This window comes from Chaetura pelagica, unplaced genomic scaffold, assembly GCF_000747805.2.
Source record: "Chaetura pelagica isolate M959 unplaced genomic scaffold, ChaPel_1.0 scaffold219, whole genome shotgun sequence".
NCBI lineage: Eukaryota > Metazoa > Chordata > Aves > Apodiformes > Apodidae > Chaetura > Chaetura pelagica.
Genome location: NW_009954552.1, coordinates 2,622,587 through 2,638,837, shown reverse-complemented (window position 1 = coordinate 2,638,837; position 16,251 = coordinate 2,622,587). Strand labels below are relative to the sequence as shown.

Here is a 16,251-nt window from a genome sequence, read left to right as displayed (position 1 = left end):
CCCAACTCTTTTGAACAACTGACCTCTCCAACACTCATCTGCAACCAAACAGTGGATAGATAATTCATTTCCATGCTATTACACTGAGGTATAACTACCAAAAACATTAAGCTATCAGTATCAGCTGATATTTTTCCAGTTAATTCACTCTGCATAAGGGAAATTATTACAACACATCTAGAGGGATAGTTAAAGCTTACAGCTTAGAATTTCCTTTTTGTTTTTTTGCATTTGATTTCTTTTTGTATGTGTTTGATGTTTAATTTCTTCTATGTTATTAGCTGCAATTTCTAGGTTAATGACTTCCAAGCAGATTTGAAAGGAAGCCTGATTTTTTCTTTTCTTGAGATTCTGCTTCTTGGCCTTGTGAAAGTCCCAATTCCTTCTCAATCTGCTCAAGCTCAGACTGGTCAAGAAGTTCAAAATCATCAGCTTCCTCTGTGTCTGTCTCCTCGCTCAAACTGGGTGCGGCGTGCGAGGGAGCCTGCTGTGCGGCCTGCAGCTGGTCTTTGATGGCAGCAGACACTGCAGCAGCAATGACATCCCCAGCAATGCCACTCATTAAATTAAAGGTTTGGTCACTGGTCAACGGCAAGGACAGCCCTGCAGTGGACGGTCTCTCTTTACTCTGTCTGGAAGCATGATCCACCTTGAAAGAAGTTTGTTCTTTTCTCCGTTTGTGCTGGACGGGGATGCCGATGCTTGAGTCGTCATCATCGTTTGTCCCGGCGCCGTTTTCTAAAGAGGGAAATTCTGAAAGGTCTCTGGCAAAAGCTTCTTCATGATCACTAGGTCGGTCAAAATCTATTACAGGGTTAACAGAAGGCAACAGTGTTAGTAAACATGGAAGGCTTCCCCAAAAAAGCAGCCAAATGTAAAAATGTTATTAGCAATTGTTCCTTTGAATACATTTACTAATCCAGACTCTGGCAGCCTTTGGTAGTTGCAGTGCAGAGGAGCTGTGTGTGACATCTAAAATAACACAGGTTTGAAGTCGTAAATCTAGTACAACAAATCACCTGGAATCAGCCTATCTCAGAAAGTTATCTGAGTAAAATATCTTTTTGAAATGATATATAGCTGTTTATGAAACAACCCATGCAAATCCTTAGCATGGCCAGTTCTAAATACATCAACCACATAAACTCCTAAAATGTACAATGCGACAGCAACTCTTTTTTCACCATATATATAAATGATAAATACATAAGCATGTACAAATGTATTAACAGCTTTGAATACATTTGTTTAAATAGGTTTAGAACTTTCTCCTTTCTTGGCCAATGCTTGTATTAAATAGGAAACAGAAAAAGGATACTCTACAGATGACCAGGATTGCTTCATTTTTTTCAAGAGGATAAAAAGCAGAATGTAAACAAATCTTAGATCTTTATGGCTGCATTAATGGCCCAATATTTGTTATCAGAAATGTGTGAAACATACTGGACAACACATGGCCTCTGGAAGAGGCTTAAATGAGCATAAGGTAATACTTTGATTTAGTATTTGAATTAGAAGGTAAAAAAAACCCAGTTTGAACTTACTTTCTATGAAAAAAAAAGTAATAGAGGCATTGAAAAGGTCTAACAAAATTAATCCTAAAAATGCCTCATATGTCATTTTCTCCATTTTCTTTAGGAAGAACAGGCTGGGAAGGTGAGAAAGAAGGGCTGTGCTGTGGTGGCTGAAATGCACAGAGCTTTGACAGGAGATGAGCCAGTCCTTGGATGAATCCCATCTGGTCTTGCACTTGTGTGTATATACCATTTGCTGAAATGCTCCATAGGGGAGAAGAGTGGATGTTGTTTACTTTTCACTTAGCAAGGCCTTTAGTACTGTTTCCCACGTTATCCTTACAGCCATACTGGTGGGCAAACTGGTTAGGTGAACTGTAAGGTGGGTGGAAAATTGGCTGGATGCCAGGCTCAAACTGTTGTGATCAGTGATACAAGATCCAACTGGAGGGCAGTTATTAGTGGTGTCTCTCAAAGGTGCTGAAGCCAACACTGTTCAATGTTTTTATTCATTACTTAGATGACAGAATAGAGTGCACTCTCAGCAAGTTCACAGGCAGAAAGGAACGGCGCTGCGGGAGGTATATTTGATATTTTGGGGAGCAGGGCCCTCAGAGGGACCTCAACAGGCTGGAGAAATGAACAGGCTGAAAAGGAACATCATGAAATTCAGCAAAAGAAAATGCAAAGTCCTACATCTGGAGTGGAACAACCCGTGCAGCAGTACAAGCTGGGGGCAAGGAGACAGAAAGCGGCTTTCAAGAAAAAGACCTGTGGACAGCAACTCAGGGGTATGCCCTTGCAGCAAGGAAGGCCAACGACACACTCAGCTATACTACCAAAACCAAAGTCAGAAATTCAATGGAAGGCATTCCCCCCCCTCTATTCAGCATCTGAGAGGGCACATTTTGGAGCACTTTGTCCAGTTTTGACCGCTCCAGTAGAAGAAAGACAACAAAAGACTGGAGTCAGTCCTCTGGAGGGCCAGCGTAATTATTAGGGGGCTGGAGAACAAGCCACATGAGGACATGGTAAGAGAATGGGCTTTTTTTGGCCTTCAGAAGAGCAAAAAGAGGATCACATAGTTGTCTTCAAATACCTAAGGGCAAGGTTTAGAGGAGATGGGGCCTGGCTCTTCTTAGAGGGGCAAAGTGTAAGGGTGAGAGTAAATCAACACAACCTCAAATACAGGCAATTCTTACTGACTGTAAGAAAAAACTTTTCATCATGAGGGTGATCAAATAGTGAAATACACTGTTCAGGGAGGTTGCTGAATCCCTGCCACTGGATATGCTCTAAATTCAGCTGGTCACAGCCCTGACCAACTGGATTGAGTTGAATCTGTTCTGAAGAGGAGGTTAGATGAGATGAATGACAAAGGCTCATTCCAGCTTACAACTGTGATTGGACAATTCTTTCTATTTACAACTTGAAATATTAACAAAATAATTCAAATTATTAATCTGGCCTTTACGGTAAGTGGTATCACTCCACATCTCATTTTCAGTGAACATTTTCCTAGAAGAGAAGAAAGCTCTGCCAGACAAGCAGAGAAAGAAATCCACTGACAAGATCACACCAAACTGCTCTTGTCCTTAATCTCTTCAGGCAAAGTACTAACTGAAAGCTTCATCTATAAAAAATAAGAAGATCCAAGATCTGTTCAAGACCAAGACAAGTGCTTGACAATCTTTTCCTAGTCTTAAGTCTTCACATCTCATTTAGGTTCCTTGCTGGCTATCTTCATCAGCATTCTAGTAATGAAACCTAATAAGGCTTTATTTAATTGGCTCTTCAGCAATGAAAAGTATTCACTTTTTCTTCCTCATCTTTTCCTTATATAGTTTGCTCACAGAAACACTGAGAGAAACTTAAAAGATTTACTAGCTTTTAAAAGTTTAGCAGAAGAGAGAGCTAAGTCCAGCATATATTGAATGTGTCAGTTTTACCCACCACTACTTATTTATTTAAATGCTTACAGATGTACTTAGTTGCTTTTAAGATGAGGACATCTCTATCACAAGATGTGTCCAAAATTATATAAACATTGGAATTAATGCTAAATTCCTTGTAGGGGGAAAACCAACCAAACCAACATCATGTCCTAGAATTCTCTAATTGTTTTCAGGTAACTTACATGACTGCAATTCACCAATGACATAGATGAAGCCATTACATACCATCAGATGTGTCTGTCTGTGGAGAATACCCCTCGGATAAATTAAAGGTCCCGTTATCGGTCCAAGAGACTTCCGAGACATCGGTGTCAGACACTGACAGCTCTTTGGCAACAACTGCAGGACTAACCTAAACATAAAAAAGTCCCACACATGGTATTCTTATGCTCAAAAAATCACACTACAGGAAGCCAATGCTTAGATACTGAAAAAGAAGCCTCTTGCATGTCATACCAATATAAACTCTCTCCTGTTTAAGCTTTAATCGTAGAAACATGAAAATAATAGTATACAATACTTAGAACTGAAGCACCCCTCTTTGTAATAACTAAAGCTGTGTTACACTAAAGAAGCATAGAAAATTACAATTATTCATTCTCAAAGTAATATCCTACTGAAATGAAAGCAGAATGAGCTGCAAATACAAAATACATATGCATGTAAAGAAATACATAAACTAGGATCAACCCCTCCATTATAAGGCAGTCAAAAAAGTAGCTAAATAAAACAATCATTATCCAACAATATTCAGTGATGTCAGCTACCAGTTTTTATCCCATGGAACATAAGTTTATTTTTTTTTCAGAATACAAAAACACCTTCAAAACTATCACTGTCACAATCCGACTGAGCAAATACTGCACAAGAACTCCTAGGAAGCTGATTTTTTTAATTATCAACTGGTGTTCTGATTATAATGGAAAATCCTTTGCCATACAGTTATTTATAATATTGAGAGAAAGGAGATATTAAGAGTGTTCTCATACATATCTAGAAAGATATTTATAGATAATATACTGATTTACACTATCATTAAAAATTATCAGACAAGTGATCACGTAAGTATCTGACAAATGACACAGGTTTTCCATGAATATTTCCCTCTAACTGCAGTTTCACTGTTGCAAATAAAAATAGTTGCCTTTGCTATTAAATTCTAGTTTAATCATTTCACAGCCAATATAAAATAAACACATTCCTAGTTTAGTAGGCCAAATAAACCACTACCTTGAAGGTCAGAAGTCGCAAGTGCAGTAAGTTAATTAGTATAAGCCTAAAGATGAAGACTATGAATCACTTTTAAAGCATACTGCTTAGCTCAGGAACACAGCCTCCTGGGCAAGTTAAAGTTTTCTACAGAAAAGAGAGACAGTAGTCTAGATACTCTCCATTATCTATATAGATTTTAAAAGCAAGATAGGGCTGACTGAAAAAAAGTCACCTTAGGACATAGGGCTGATATGTCTAATTCACTGTCATCCTCTGTGGGTTTTGTTTTTGCTGTTTCTGAAAGAAAAAAAGATATTTTTTATCCTGCTCACGACAACAGACTTTGAGGTTCAGTGTGCGTTCCAGGTCACAGAGCTTGTGTAGTACCATAAACTTTCACCTGTTGACAAAGTGCATAATTTATGTAATATGCAGCTAAAGTGAGGGGAAAAAGGCTGATTGAGAGGCTGGGCATTTATCAAAATATACTGTGCAGCAGCCAAAGCAGGGGAGAGGTTGTTGCTCTGAAATTCATTCCAACACATTCATTTACTTGGCTTCAGAAGTCTCTGTTGCTCACCATAACATAATGCTCCCTGGCAATACATATCTATATTTTAAACTACAATGCTGGTACAATGCACAGTTGTAACATACTGTTAAAACAGGCAGTGTACTTATCCCAGCACATTATTTTACATGGGGACAATTTTCTGGATAATTGTGTGTAATCGTCATTCACAAAACCTTACATACATTATCTCTCCTTATAAAGCTAAGAATGGTTCGAAGCAAGAAATACCTTTACACTTGAATTCACATGAAAAACAAACTGTCTACATGGTTAATAAAATCTTATTTGCATACAGATACATTGGGATTATACTTCATTACTCACCAGATCTCTCCTTTTTCTTCTGGTTGATATATTCCACTATTCCAAAATCTAGTTTTATCAGAAAAGTCTTAATTTTGTTGCATACTTTCTGTCCAAATTCATTGCACTTAAGGAAGGGACATAAAAAGGCACACAATACTGTGATAAAAATTAAGACAGAGAGAGAAATTGTATTGAAATATTACTTCATAAGAAGTTAAAAAATTTTAAACAATGCACTTGAGTAAGACAACTACTATTTTTACATAAGACAATTAGTTTTACATAAAAAAGCACCGTGAAATGCCCACATCAGAGAAACTGTTAATGTCAAATACAGTTTCCAGGAGCCATTCCTTCTCATCCCAGAAGAGACCATTGTATTCATGTCAACTGACACTTTTTTACTTCAAATAAGACACAATTTTTGATCACTGTAACATTTACCACTATCTTGATTTGGTCTGATTTTGATATCTCTATCTGAGAAACACAACTATGCAACTTTGTGCCAGAATAAACAAACTAAAAAAACCAACTTTTAAGCTGAATCTCATGTGACCAAAAGCACTTGTCAGAACCTACATCTACATGTACATCTGTGTATATATGCCTGTGAGTTTGTGTATATAAATATATATACACATACATACTTAAAAATAATAACAAAATATTGCTCCCTATACAGAGACCAAATAATGAACAAACCACATACGTAAATCAGGACTGAAAAAGCAACTATACTTACACAGGACATAAGAGAGGACAACTCCAGGAATGTAACTCCCCAAGACAGTGAAAAATGTACATACACTGCAGACTAGTAGGCAAAACTGGCAAAAACATCAAAATTGGCCATTAAGACTTAGATCATTTTGCAAAAGAAAGATGTTGCATACTAAATGAAATCTAGTAGGCAGTGGAAAAGTCAAGATTTTTTTTTTTTTAATTAGAAAACACTTTAACACTTCTTGTGCAAATAAGCATCAAACAGTTCATATTGGCTAATTACAATGTACCCCTCTTCTGTTATAAAAATATGCTATTTTATTCATTTATTGGAAAGGTTTAACAAGCTCATGGTCTTTGCTAAAATTACTAGAAGCTACTTGACCTTCATTACACACACACACACAAAAAGGCTAAACAGTTGATATGCAGGATAAAACACCCCAAACTACCAACCAAAATACTGCAATGCATACTTGCTGCATGCTTACAAAGGCAAGATAATCCTTCCAATGAGTACAGTTCTCTGCCCTGTTGTCTTGCTTAGTGGAACTGTTCCCTCTCATAGGCTGGCAAGCATTCTCTTCATGCTTATCGGCTACCCTAGCCCTCCTCTAACAACTGACTGGGCTAAATTTTCAATATAAAGCTTGAGATTCAGCCTTTGCTGGGACTGAAACAGAATGCATCTTTCACAACTGCACAGTGCTGAGTACAGAATCGATCTGTTGGAAGTTTACAGAAAGAATCCATTTGGAGTTGAATTGCAATAAAATGGCTGATTCAAACAAATTCTGCACTCAGCCTAAGTGCCAAATTTGCTTGTAATTGTAACAGTAAAATAATGATGTGGTTCAGAGAATGAGGTCAGGAAAAACAAAGGAAAACATGCTGTCAAAATCAGCTTTTCTAAATCAGCATTGTATCTATCTTAACATACAGTTACTATGTCATGTTACTACATGGCAAAATTATGGAACTGTATATGCTGATACATTTACTTATCTCAATATATACATATTATTTTTAATATAACTTTATTATCCTAAACACACAATTTCTGTTCACATAATTTATACATCTTTGGAATTTGTTTCATTCTGTTGCTCATATATATTTTCAGCCTAAACTCCTAAAATTTGAGTGTCATATGTACTACCAATGTGCCAATTCTGAAGGGCGTGTTTCCATGAAATATTTTGTGGTAAAGTTAACTGAGACCAAAAGAGGGAGAAAAACCTCCTAATCTCCTTTTATATTTTTAAAATTAGCATTACAAGTATAAAAAATGAAATCCACTATTGCCATTACATACTTCTACATATTTTACATTTTTCTTTGGAAAAGAAAGCTGCTTCACTTTTGTCTAGAACTACGTAATCATCTTCTTCCTAGTAGGAAAGAAGAAACCTTACTCTTGCTTGCCGCTTGCCTCTTCCATGAATTGGGTTCTTTCCAGTTAAAAAACACCCAAACATCTACATCTGTATAAAAGAAACATTACCACAATCAAATAGGAAGGATTCTCTTCTATCATATAATACTTGAGCAGCTATTTCTGTAAACTAAACTTACATGGAAAAAAATGTGTATGTTCAGGAACCGTGCACTCTTCCTGCTTTTTCAAGTTTAATTAAATGGTGATGTTTTACATTTCCTTTCCATTGAATGACTGGTGAGGTTCCAGCAGCTGCAAGGGGAGGGACCATCATGCTGTAAACATTACTGTGACCAGCTTTGCTTACTGACAACCTGGCTGTATTCTGCACAGGAACAACTTTGGAGAAACTCAAGACTGAATGTATCATAATGTGTGTTTTATTTTTCAGGTGTTTGATTTTTTAAAAATCTGTATCACCAAAGTGTTACTCTTAATTGGGGGTGCTTACCTTGCCAGGGTTTTGTTCCTTGAAGTGGGACATTTCTTGAAGAAATACAAATAAATTCATCAGTGTTTCTGAAATGCACTGATTTATTCTGGGTCTGGAGTCTTGCCTGGAATCAATGACTTTCCAGCTGAGGAATAAAAACAGAAATACCCAACATGTTTTGTCATCGCTCATTTGAAAGCTTGATCAACTTCCAAGCCAATCATGTTGTAATGCTATTGTCTCCAGTGATCACATAGCTGCTGCTATGCTACAGACATCTGTGCTTGTTCCCCTATATTTTATATTGGGCTAATTCCATTATTTTAATCAAATAAATCCTCTTCAGTAGTGGCAATTCTTAGTCTGTAGAAGCAGTTACAGAATAAATTACTACTTATTAATTCTGGCCATATGAAAAACTTGAGTTCAGGGCATAGATGTAATCTAAATTAAGCAACTGAACCCCAAACTCCTTTCTTCCTATAGTTTTTTTTCTGAAAAAAAATACTACAGTACATTTTTTTGCCACAGGATGGCCACAGATACTAATATATTTAATTTCATGCACGTATTCCTTGTGCTTTTTCTTTATTATTTTTCATTTTGTTCTGTAAACTATGGTGATTTTTTAGAGATGGTTATCCAACTTAAGAGAAAAAAAAAAAAAAGAAATTGCTCTTAAAGTCTTGATGTTCACACTTATTTTCTTAATGAATTTTTATTTTTCACTCATGTTGAAAGGACTGTTTCCAAACCTTAGTTTATTACTTTTCAGTCCTTTTAATAAAATAAAAAGGAATTTTACTGAAGAATTTGCTGAAAAACATGGAGTAGACAAAGTATCTACAACAATGATGTTTTATTAAACAACAGAAGAAAGGAAAACCACAGGCAGGCCAGTCAATGTCAAACCCAATTGGTAAAAGGTATGGATGTATAACCATGCAGATATTCAGAATCTGAAGTAAATTCTGCACCAGTTTAACCAAGTTATCTTTTACATAATTCACTGCTCACTACACACACTTTTGATCAGAATGAATGCAAGTAGGCCATAAACAGTCCCATAGTCATTTTACTCTGACACATAATCCATTGAATGTCCAATGCATCACTGAAAGAAGCCTGTAAGAAGGCTGGGGAAGACCTGTTCAGAAGGGCATGTAATGATAGGACAAGGGGAAATGGTTTCAAGCTAGAGAAGGGTAGATTTATGTTGGACATTAGGAAAAAGTTCTTTAATGTGAAGGTAGTGGAATGGGTCGCCTGGAGAGGTGGTACAGGCCCCATCCCTGGAGACATTCAAGGTCAGGCTTGATGGGACTCTAAGCAATCTGTTCTACTGTGAGAAGTTCCTGCCTTTTATGTACTGTATTTTATTATCTATGATTTAATGTTCATTTTTACAAATAAGACATAGTTATGTTTTAAGATATGAATATGCTAATGTGTCTCATTTCCTGATATAAGGAAAGCCACAAAGATGTTACAGTTTTTGAACATGTTTGCATTTTTGTAAGCCACTGGCAATATTGGTGAACACGTACAATGGCCACAGGTGTTGAGACACCTGGTTCAGGTGTTACTTTGGAGTTTTGTTCCCATCAGGGACAGACATAATGGTGCATACTTAAAATTCAAGTGCTGCTTTTAAATTTGCTTAACACCTAATATTTTTCAAAACAGAGGTGGATCCCTATACAGCAAATCTTCCCCTATCAAACTAGACTTCTGCAGTCTATAAAGCAAAACTGTACAGCGATGTTTTTACATGGGACTGAGTTCACAACCCACTTGCACAAAGAATAGCACTGCAGATCTTTCTAGCAGGAGAAAATGGTTTACTTAAGAGAGCCCAAGGAGATAATGGTTGAAGGAAAGTAGAGAGCCTTCATTTTTGTAAAAAAGTCAGGAATAACTTCAGACAAAAATGTCTATTTACACACACTGAGAAACTTCACCTTTTTCCATGCCTGTATTTAACTACCGTACAGCAACTCCGCCACGAGGTGGTGACACAGCAACATCAGAATTAGAGCAAGGTTTGGGAGCCATTTCATACAGAACATAAATAGCATGCATGGGGGATTCATGTTCAAAATATCATATGCACAGCAGAGCGCAGGACATGAGTTAAAGAAAAACTAGTATTTCAACCATGGTGTAAAACTGATTAAAGTTCAAAACCCAACCTGTTGCCTATTTCCTGAGTTTATTACATTATTTATTGCAGTATTTATAGCATTGCCATAGAGTGATTTCCTCTTACAATACAAAATATTCAGGGCAAGGATTTATTTCCCCTCCCTCAAGAAAAAGAACAATTTAAAATAGTGCACCTGAAATTCATAGGATGAAAATCTCATGTCTTGGACTAGGTGGCTTTTGTAAGACAGAGAAAATAAAACACATTTTGCAGCAATGCATGGCACTGCATGCAGGTATTTGCCTCGGACAGAGAATATAAATAAACCATTATATATCTCTTGAAGAACACTGCAGAAACCCATCAGGAGGAAGCAGCAATATCACACAGAACTTTTTTCCCACCTCCTATCCACACGACAATTTCAATTTCCATACTCTCTGATACTTATTGTCTTGAAAGAAGCAGTATACAAGGGTTTTGTCTTAGAAGAGCTACAATTTTTATGGATAAGTTACTCTCCTTAAAGAAACATTGCTTCCAGCTTTTGTAAACCACTCTGCAACATTAAGAAACGTATCTTAAGAGTTGCCTGTTTATTCTAGTGTTTAATACTGCTTTTATGACAGTGTTCTAAATTACAAAATCCTTTTCTAGACTTTACTGCTATCCTTAATTTAGGAGTGCTGACAAAGTGGAACTTCGTAGAAACACAAAGAAAGGAAAGGGATACGCCTGATGCCTACTATCAAAACAGAACAATTGTAGATAGCTGGCTTACTAACTTCAAGTTAATCGCAAAAGTGGGTTGAGTGGGAAGATGAAATAATAACCTACAAACTGTTTTCTTATATGCTAATATAAAGATCATATAAAGAGGAGGAGATACAATATGGCACACTGTGATAACTACTACCAAAACAAATATGCAGATTATGCAGAAAACCAGCACATTTGCAGAGAAAATTCTCTGGAGTTGCTTTTCTTGGTTGTTAATAATGCTTTGCTTTGCCAAGTTTAAAAGATGTTGAAAATATGAGCTGCACTGCAGATACAATGCACTGCTAGATGCTTTGGTCCCATGGTGTGCATGTGGTGCATTGACAAAGAAGGCACCAAGCTAGAAGAGTGGATGGTACAGGTCAAGTTTGCTTTGAAACATTACAAATCCACTCTTAAGCTTGCTCTGCAACAGAATACTTGGCAGTTTCTTACAGGCCACATGAAATCATGAGACACCTTTCTCAGTTCTCCTACAGGCACACTTCTCTATTTTCCAGGGAACACCAGGGACTATTGAGGTCTTATTCTGATCTTGGGCAACTAGAGATGTAAAAAAGTCAGCCTGCTGATCTTCAGTGTGACAATGAGATGTACATGCTGCCTCTGCTTCTTCACACACCTCCCAACAGCTGCCAGCTCTAGTAACATCTGTCCTTCCTGTCCCTCTTCCACAGAGGGTGCTCCAGTGGCCACATTACCCAGCAGCCAGAGGGCTGGAACCAGGGGCCAGAAACAGAGACAGTGGTAAAGAGGGGTAGGAGCTGGGGAGAAAGAAAGGAGGTGCAACGTGTAGTTGTATGTATGCAAAGATAGAGAGGTTATGTCATGGATGTGTAGAAAGAGAGAGAAACTTGCATTAGATAAAAAGCTGACAGGCCCATAATGATGCATAATCTGGAAAAATTAGTTTTCAGTGATCACATTTAGACACAAAAATGAAAAAAGGAAGATACAGGAAGTGATGCAGATGATGAACACAGAGTGCATCACATCAGTCAACCAAGAACATACAAAAACTACTTCAGCATAGTATTAATGGAATTACTAACAGCACCTTAATAAATTACTTAAATGTGACCCCCATGCTTCCTGTCAAAACAGCTTTTGGGACTCCTGTCAAGGTGCTTCTTTGGTGATATAAGCAGCTAACTCTCTTGAACACCTTCAAAGGTTTTTGTGCATAATTTAGAAAGACTAAAGTTTTACACTCCCATCACTTCTGAGTTTGGTATAAAGCACTACACTTCTAAAACTACTGTCAATATGACAGAAGGTGTTTAGAGATAAAATTAATTACTCATATCCTTCTGACTACCTACTGCATCATTCCTAAAACTGAGCAAATACATGAACTGTTACCTACTAGCTGCAAAAAAAACCCTCACAAAACCCCCTCCTGCCCCAGATGCTTCAACACATCACAGTCACTAACTCTATCCAGAAGAGTCAGTGGCATTACATTCTCTAAAAATGACTGATGGTGTCATGCTCAGACATCTGTTCAAGCAAAGGCCCGTCACATTTATCTCAGAAAGGTCAGTAGCTCTCATGTTACTCTTTTAAATATCTCTTCATGATGTGCTGGATTTTTTTTTAATTATGTGTACACAGTTTTATATGTATCTTCACATAGATATGCTACGCAGAACTGCAGCAGTGACAAAGTACACCATGGTGTGGTGGATCTGAAGGATTGTACCTACATAAACAAAGAGTTAGTAATTACAGAGCTTCTACACCTTCTTGATTTCCCAACTGGAACAACACACACTTGAAACCTGTGCAGACTCTGTAATTTTAAGGGTAACTTAGAATGTGTCAGTCAAGGTTGAAGAGTTGAAAGTTATATTCTTAAAGATATGTAAATAAAAATATAGATAATGTGGCTATTTTGTAGTCTTTTTAAAAAGTAGCATCCAAAGCTTATAAAATGATGTAGCTCTAAGGGATGTGGATATCTAAGGACAAATCTCGTAGGCAACCAGGAATTAGGTGTGAAATTTGACCAAATGAAATAAAGTGTAAACTATTAGGAAAACCCAATCAAGCAAGTTTACCTTTCAGAGCTTTTGTGGGTCTGTCCTGTGGGGGAAAGGAATCATCACAGTGCAGATGGCAGTGATTATAAAGATGCAGTTACCCTTCTTTGAAACAAACACTTTATACCTGAAGATCTCTGCCAAAACCATATTTAAAAATCTGTCTTCTAAATTATTCAGGTATAGAGATAATGGATATGAAAATAAACTTTGTGAAAAACATTTTTAAAATGTTTTTACATTTAAATTTCAGGTGACTCCATACTAAAAGTGAAAATAACCATCTGTCTCTCTCTCCAAAATACAGAATAATCTAAAAAGCACATTTTACAGTTAAGTGCATTACAATACCAATAGCAAACCCGTTAAAATCTGCTGTTGAAATGTATGGTGGAAAACAATGCCATGTTGCTTAACCTATTGTAATACAATGTAAGAAATTTGTGAATATTATGTGCACTATGTGGAAAGACATAAAATAGCAAACACCACTGAACTCACAGCATAGCATCCTAATGACCTATGTGGTTAATTTTAAAGGTGATTATGTAGAAGTGTGCTTTATCCTGTGCCACTTTTGGATCCTATGCAATTGTTAAGTATAGTAAAATAATTATATTTGTGTCACGTGAAGATGACCAAGTCAGCAAGGCCTGCAATTTAAATGAATCACTGGCACCATGTTAAATCCTACTTGCTTCAAAGAGTCCCACAAAAGGATGCTATATCACTGAAAGAACGAGGAACACAGGAAGCATCCACAAATACACTCCACTCTCAAACTTTATGGAGAATCTTAATCTACAACCTTTTCTAATACAACAACATTGTTCTAATAGAAATCTCTCCATCTTGTAGATATCCATATGCAATTTATTTCCCATTGGAAATCTACAGGCACTGCACAGATTTAGACTTTCACTAACATGTAATTCTGTGGCAAACATCCTTTAAGTGATCACATTTCACATCCCTTCAATGTTAAGGCTTGGGCATGCTTGGAATTTGTAAGATTTACAAAGTTAGACAGATTTTACACTGAAGCTGGAGAATGTAGTTACCAACCTCAAAGACTAACTAGCAACATTTCCCAATACAAATATATTTTTTACCAGCTCTCCTGTAGTTAAAATAGATAATTTCTAAGAACTAAATGAATTCTGCTAATACAGTGCAACATTGCTTCTCCAGCGAAGTCTTCTTTCTGACCTTATCTATCTTAATCTGACACTTCAATTTTGTGTTTTTTATTAACAGTGAGTCAGTCCCAATTGCTGTTACTGGTTTTTTCAGGGGAAGGTGTCCAATAAAAAAGCTAAAAGACTATCTTGTATCTCAACTTTCAGTAACAAACATGCCCATTTTATTTCTTGACCAAAAATATTTTTTGTAATAATGCTGTACAAGAAATGTGTTTAAATCATCAGCCATTTGGTAAAGCTGGATGTGTTTTCCCAGTGGATTGCACAGCAGGCTGGTCAGAACATGTGACTTTCAACAAAACACTATAAGCAACCTTTCATGCCTGACACCATACGCCTCTTGCACAGTGCATTAAGCTGAAGTCATAATGGTGTTTTCTTCTCTTCAACCGAGTTGGGAGTATTTACCACTAATGTGCTGCTAAACAACATCAATCCCATCAATAAAGGTTGTTTTTTTTTCTTTATATTACTAGTCAAGAACAAACTTTTCTGAAAATGAAAATAACCGCATTGTTACAAAAACACATTGAGTGCTCTGCAAAAGGACAGGGGAACTCATTACTACCAGGATTTTATTTTGGACAGGATATTTTAATTTCTTCTATTCAAGTACAACATCAGTCATCTTCTAAAGTGTTAATATGGAGCTGTATTGTCTTTCTTTAGCTGACCAACTGGCTAACTCCAACTTTTTTTAAGGTGATTCCAGTACACGTTCCTCAACACAGCAGATTGTCCTAAATGTTGCCACGTTTTTTCTGAAAGTCCTGCTAAAATAAACAAAATATAGTCCAACTGAATTTGGGGCATTTAATTGTCTAGCTCCTCTAGACAGACTCTTCTAAGCAAACTGATAGGGCATTTCTCAGGGGAAACCCTTCCTTTGACCTGTGCTACTCTTGTCCAGCATTCCTGAGAACACCAGCTGAACTCCAGTTTGAGGTCAATCAAAACATGAAAAGTGATCTGATAGTCAGGTGCTATTAGTACAAAGTCATTACTTAGTAAGTACAGGTATTTTTTTAAAACACCTCTTTGCAATTGAGTGTTTCAGTGCCATGTAAACACTATTAAAGACTTGTTTGCTGTTTATCAAAGACTATGATGCTATTACTATGTGCTGCTGTCTTTTTATCAGCAGGTAAAAGGGCTGTGATCTTCCAGGCCAGCTTCCCATTTGTAAGTAAAACCTGATGATGTAAAAGAGATGTTTTTACTGCACTCTGTCTTTTTTTTCCGTCAACATGAGCATAAACTTCTGCTTGCAAAACACCAATTAGCTGTCCACCTAGCTCTTGGAAGCAGTTCTTCCTCACTTATTTTTCTCCTGCAAAGACATATCTTTTAAGGCTTTTTTGCAGACTCCATTAATTTTCATCCTTAAGCCTCCACGTTCTTCAGCTGGGATACTCCTAGTTCAAGGCCTCTCAAAGTCAAACAACTAAGAAAGATGAGCTGAGCATGCCTTGAGTTGCAGAGCAGCTGCACAAAAAAGGAAAATCGGATTTTCAAGTGCCAGACAAAGAATACTTTTAACCTGCGAAGCAACAAAAACCACTTTTTGTGTGATATTACAAGGAGGCTTTAATTTTTTCTGCACAGAAATTAATTCTGACTCTTTCCAATGAGTTTTAAAGTATTTTGTATGAGCAGGTGAACATTTACTTTGCTGCATTACTGACAGTTCCTAGAATGAGCTAACCACATTGCCGACATTTGTGCACTGAATTCAATCATAAATGGAAGTAAAATACTTTCCACTGTATTAACTAATACTAGCAAAATAAACAAATATTCTTATATAATTACAAACCAGTGAGCTTTGAATAATCAAATAAGATGCAGATTTTACTTTAAATCAGATCTCCATTTTTTTAAGTCCAAGCACATACTGAGAAAGGTCATGCACCATAAGACTGT

General features: G+C 36.8%; 1 protein-coding gene across 1 annotated transcript in view; it reads right to left on the bottom strand.

Moving 5' to 3' along the window:
* Positions 1-270: 270 nt before the first annotated feature.
* Positions 271-16,251, bottom strand: part of FAM134B (family with sequence similarity 134, member B) — a 19,081-nt gene continuing 3,100 nt past the window's right edge. Inside the window, exons 2-7 of the mRNA XM_010005085.1 lie at positions 8,177-8,303; positions 6,307-6,391; positions 5,580-5,717; positions 4,914-4,978; positions 3,695-3,821; positions 271-804 (exon numbers count right to left, since the gene is read on the bottom strand). Of these exons, the coding sequence (XP_010003387.1) occupies positions 296-804; positions 3,695-3,821; positions 4,914-4,978; positions 5,580-5,717; positions 6,307-6,391; positions 8,177-8,303 (1,051 nt within the window). The 3' untranslated portion in view covers positions 271-295. The remainder of the gene's footprint in view (positions 805-3,694; positions 3,822-4,913; positions 4,979-5,579; positions 5,718-6,306; positions 6,392-8,176; positions 8,304-16,251) is intronic.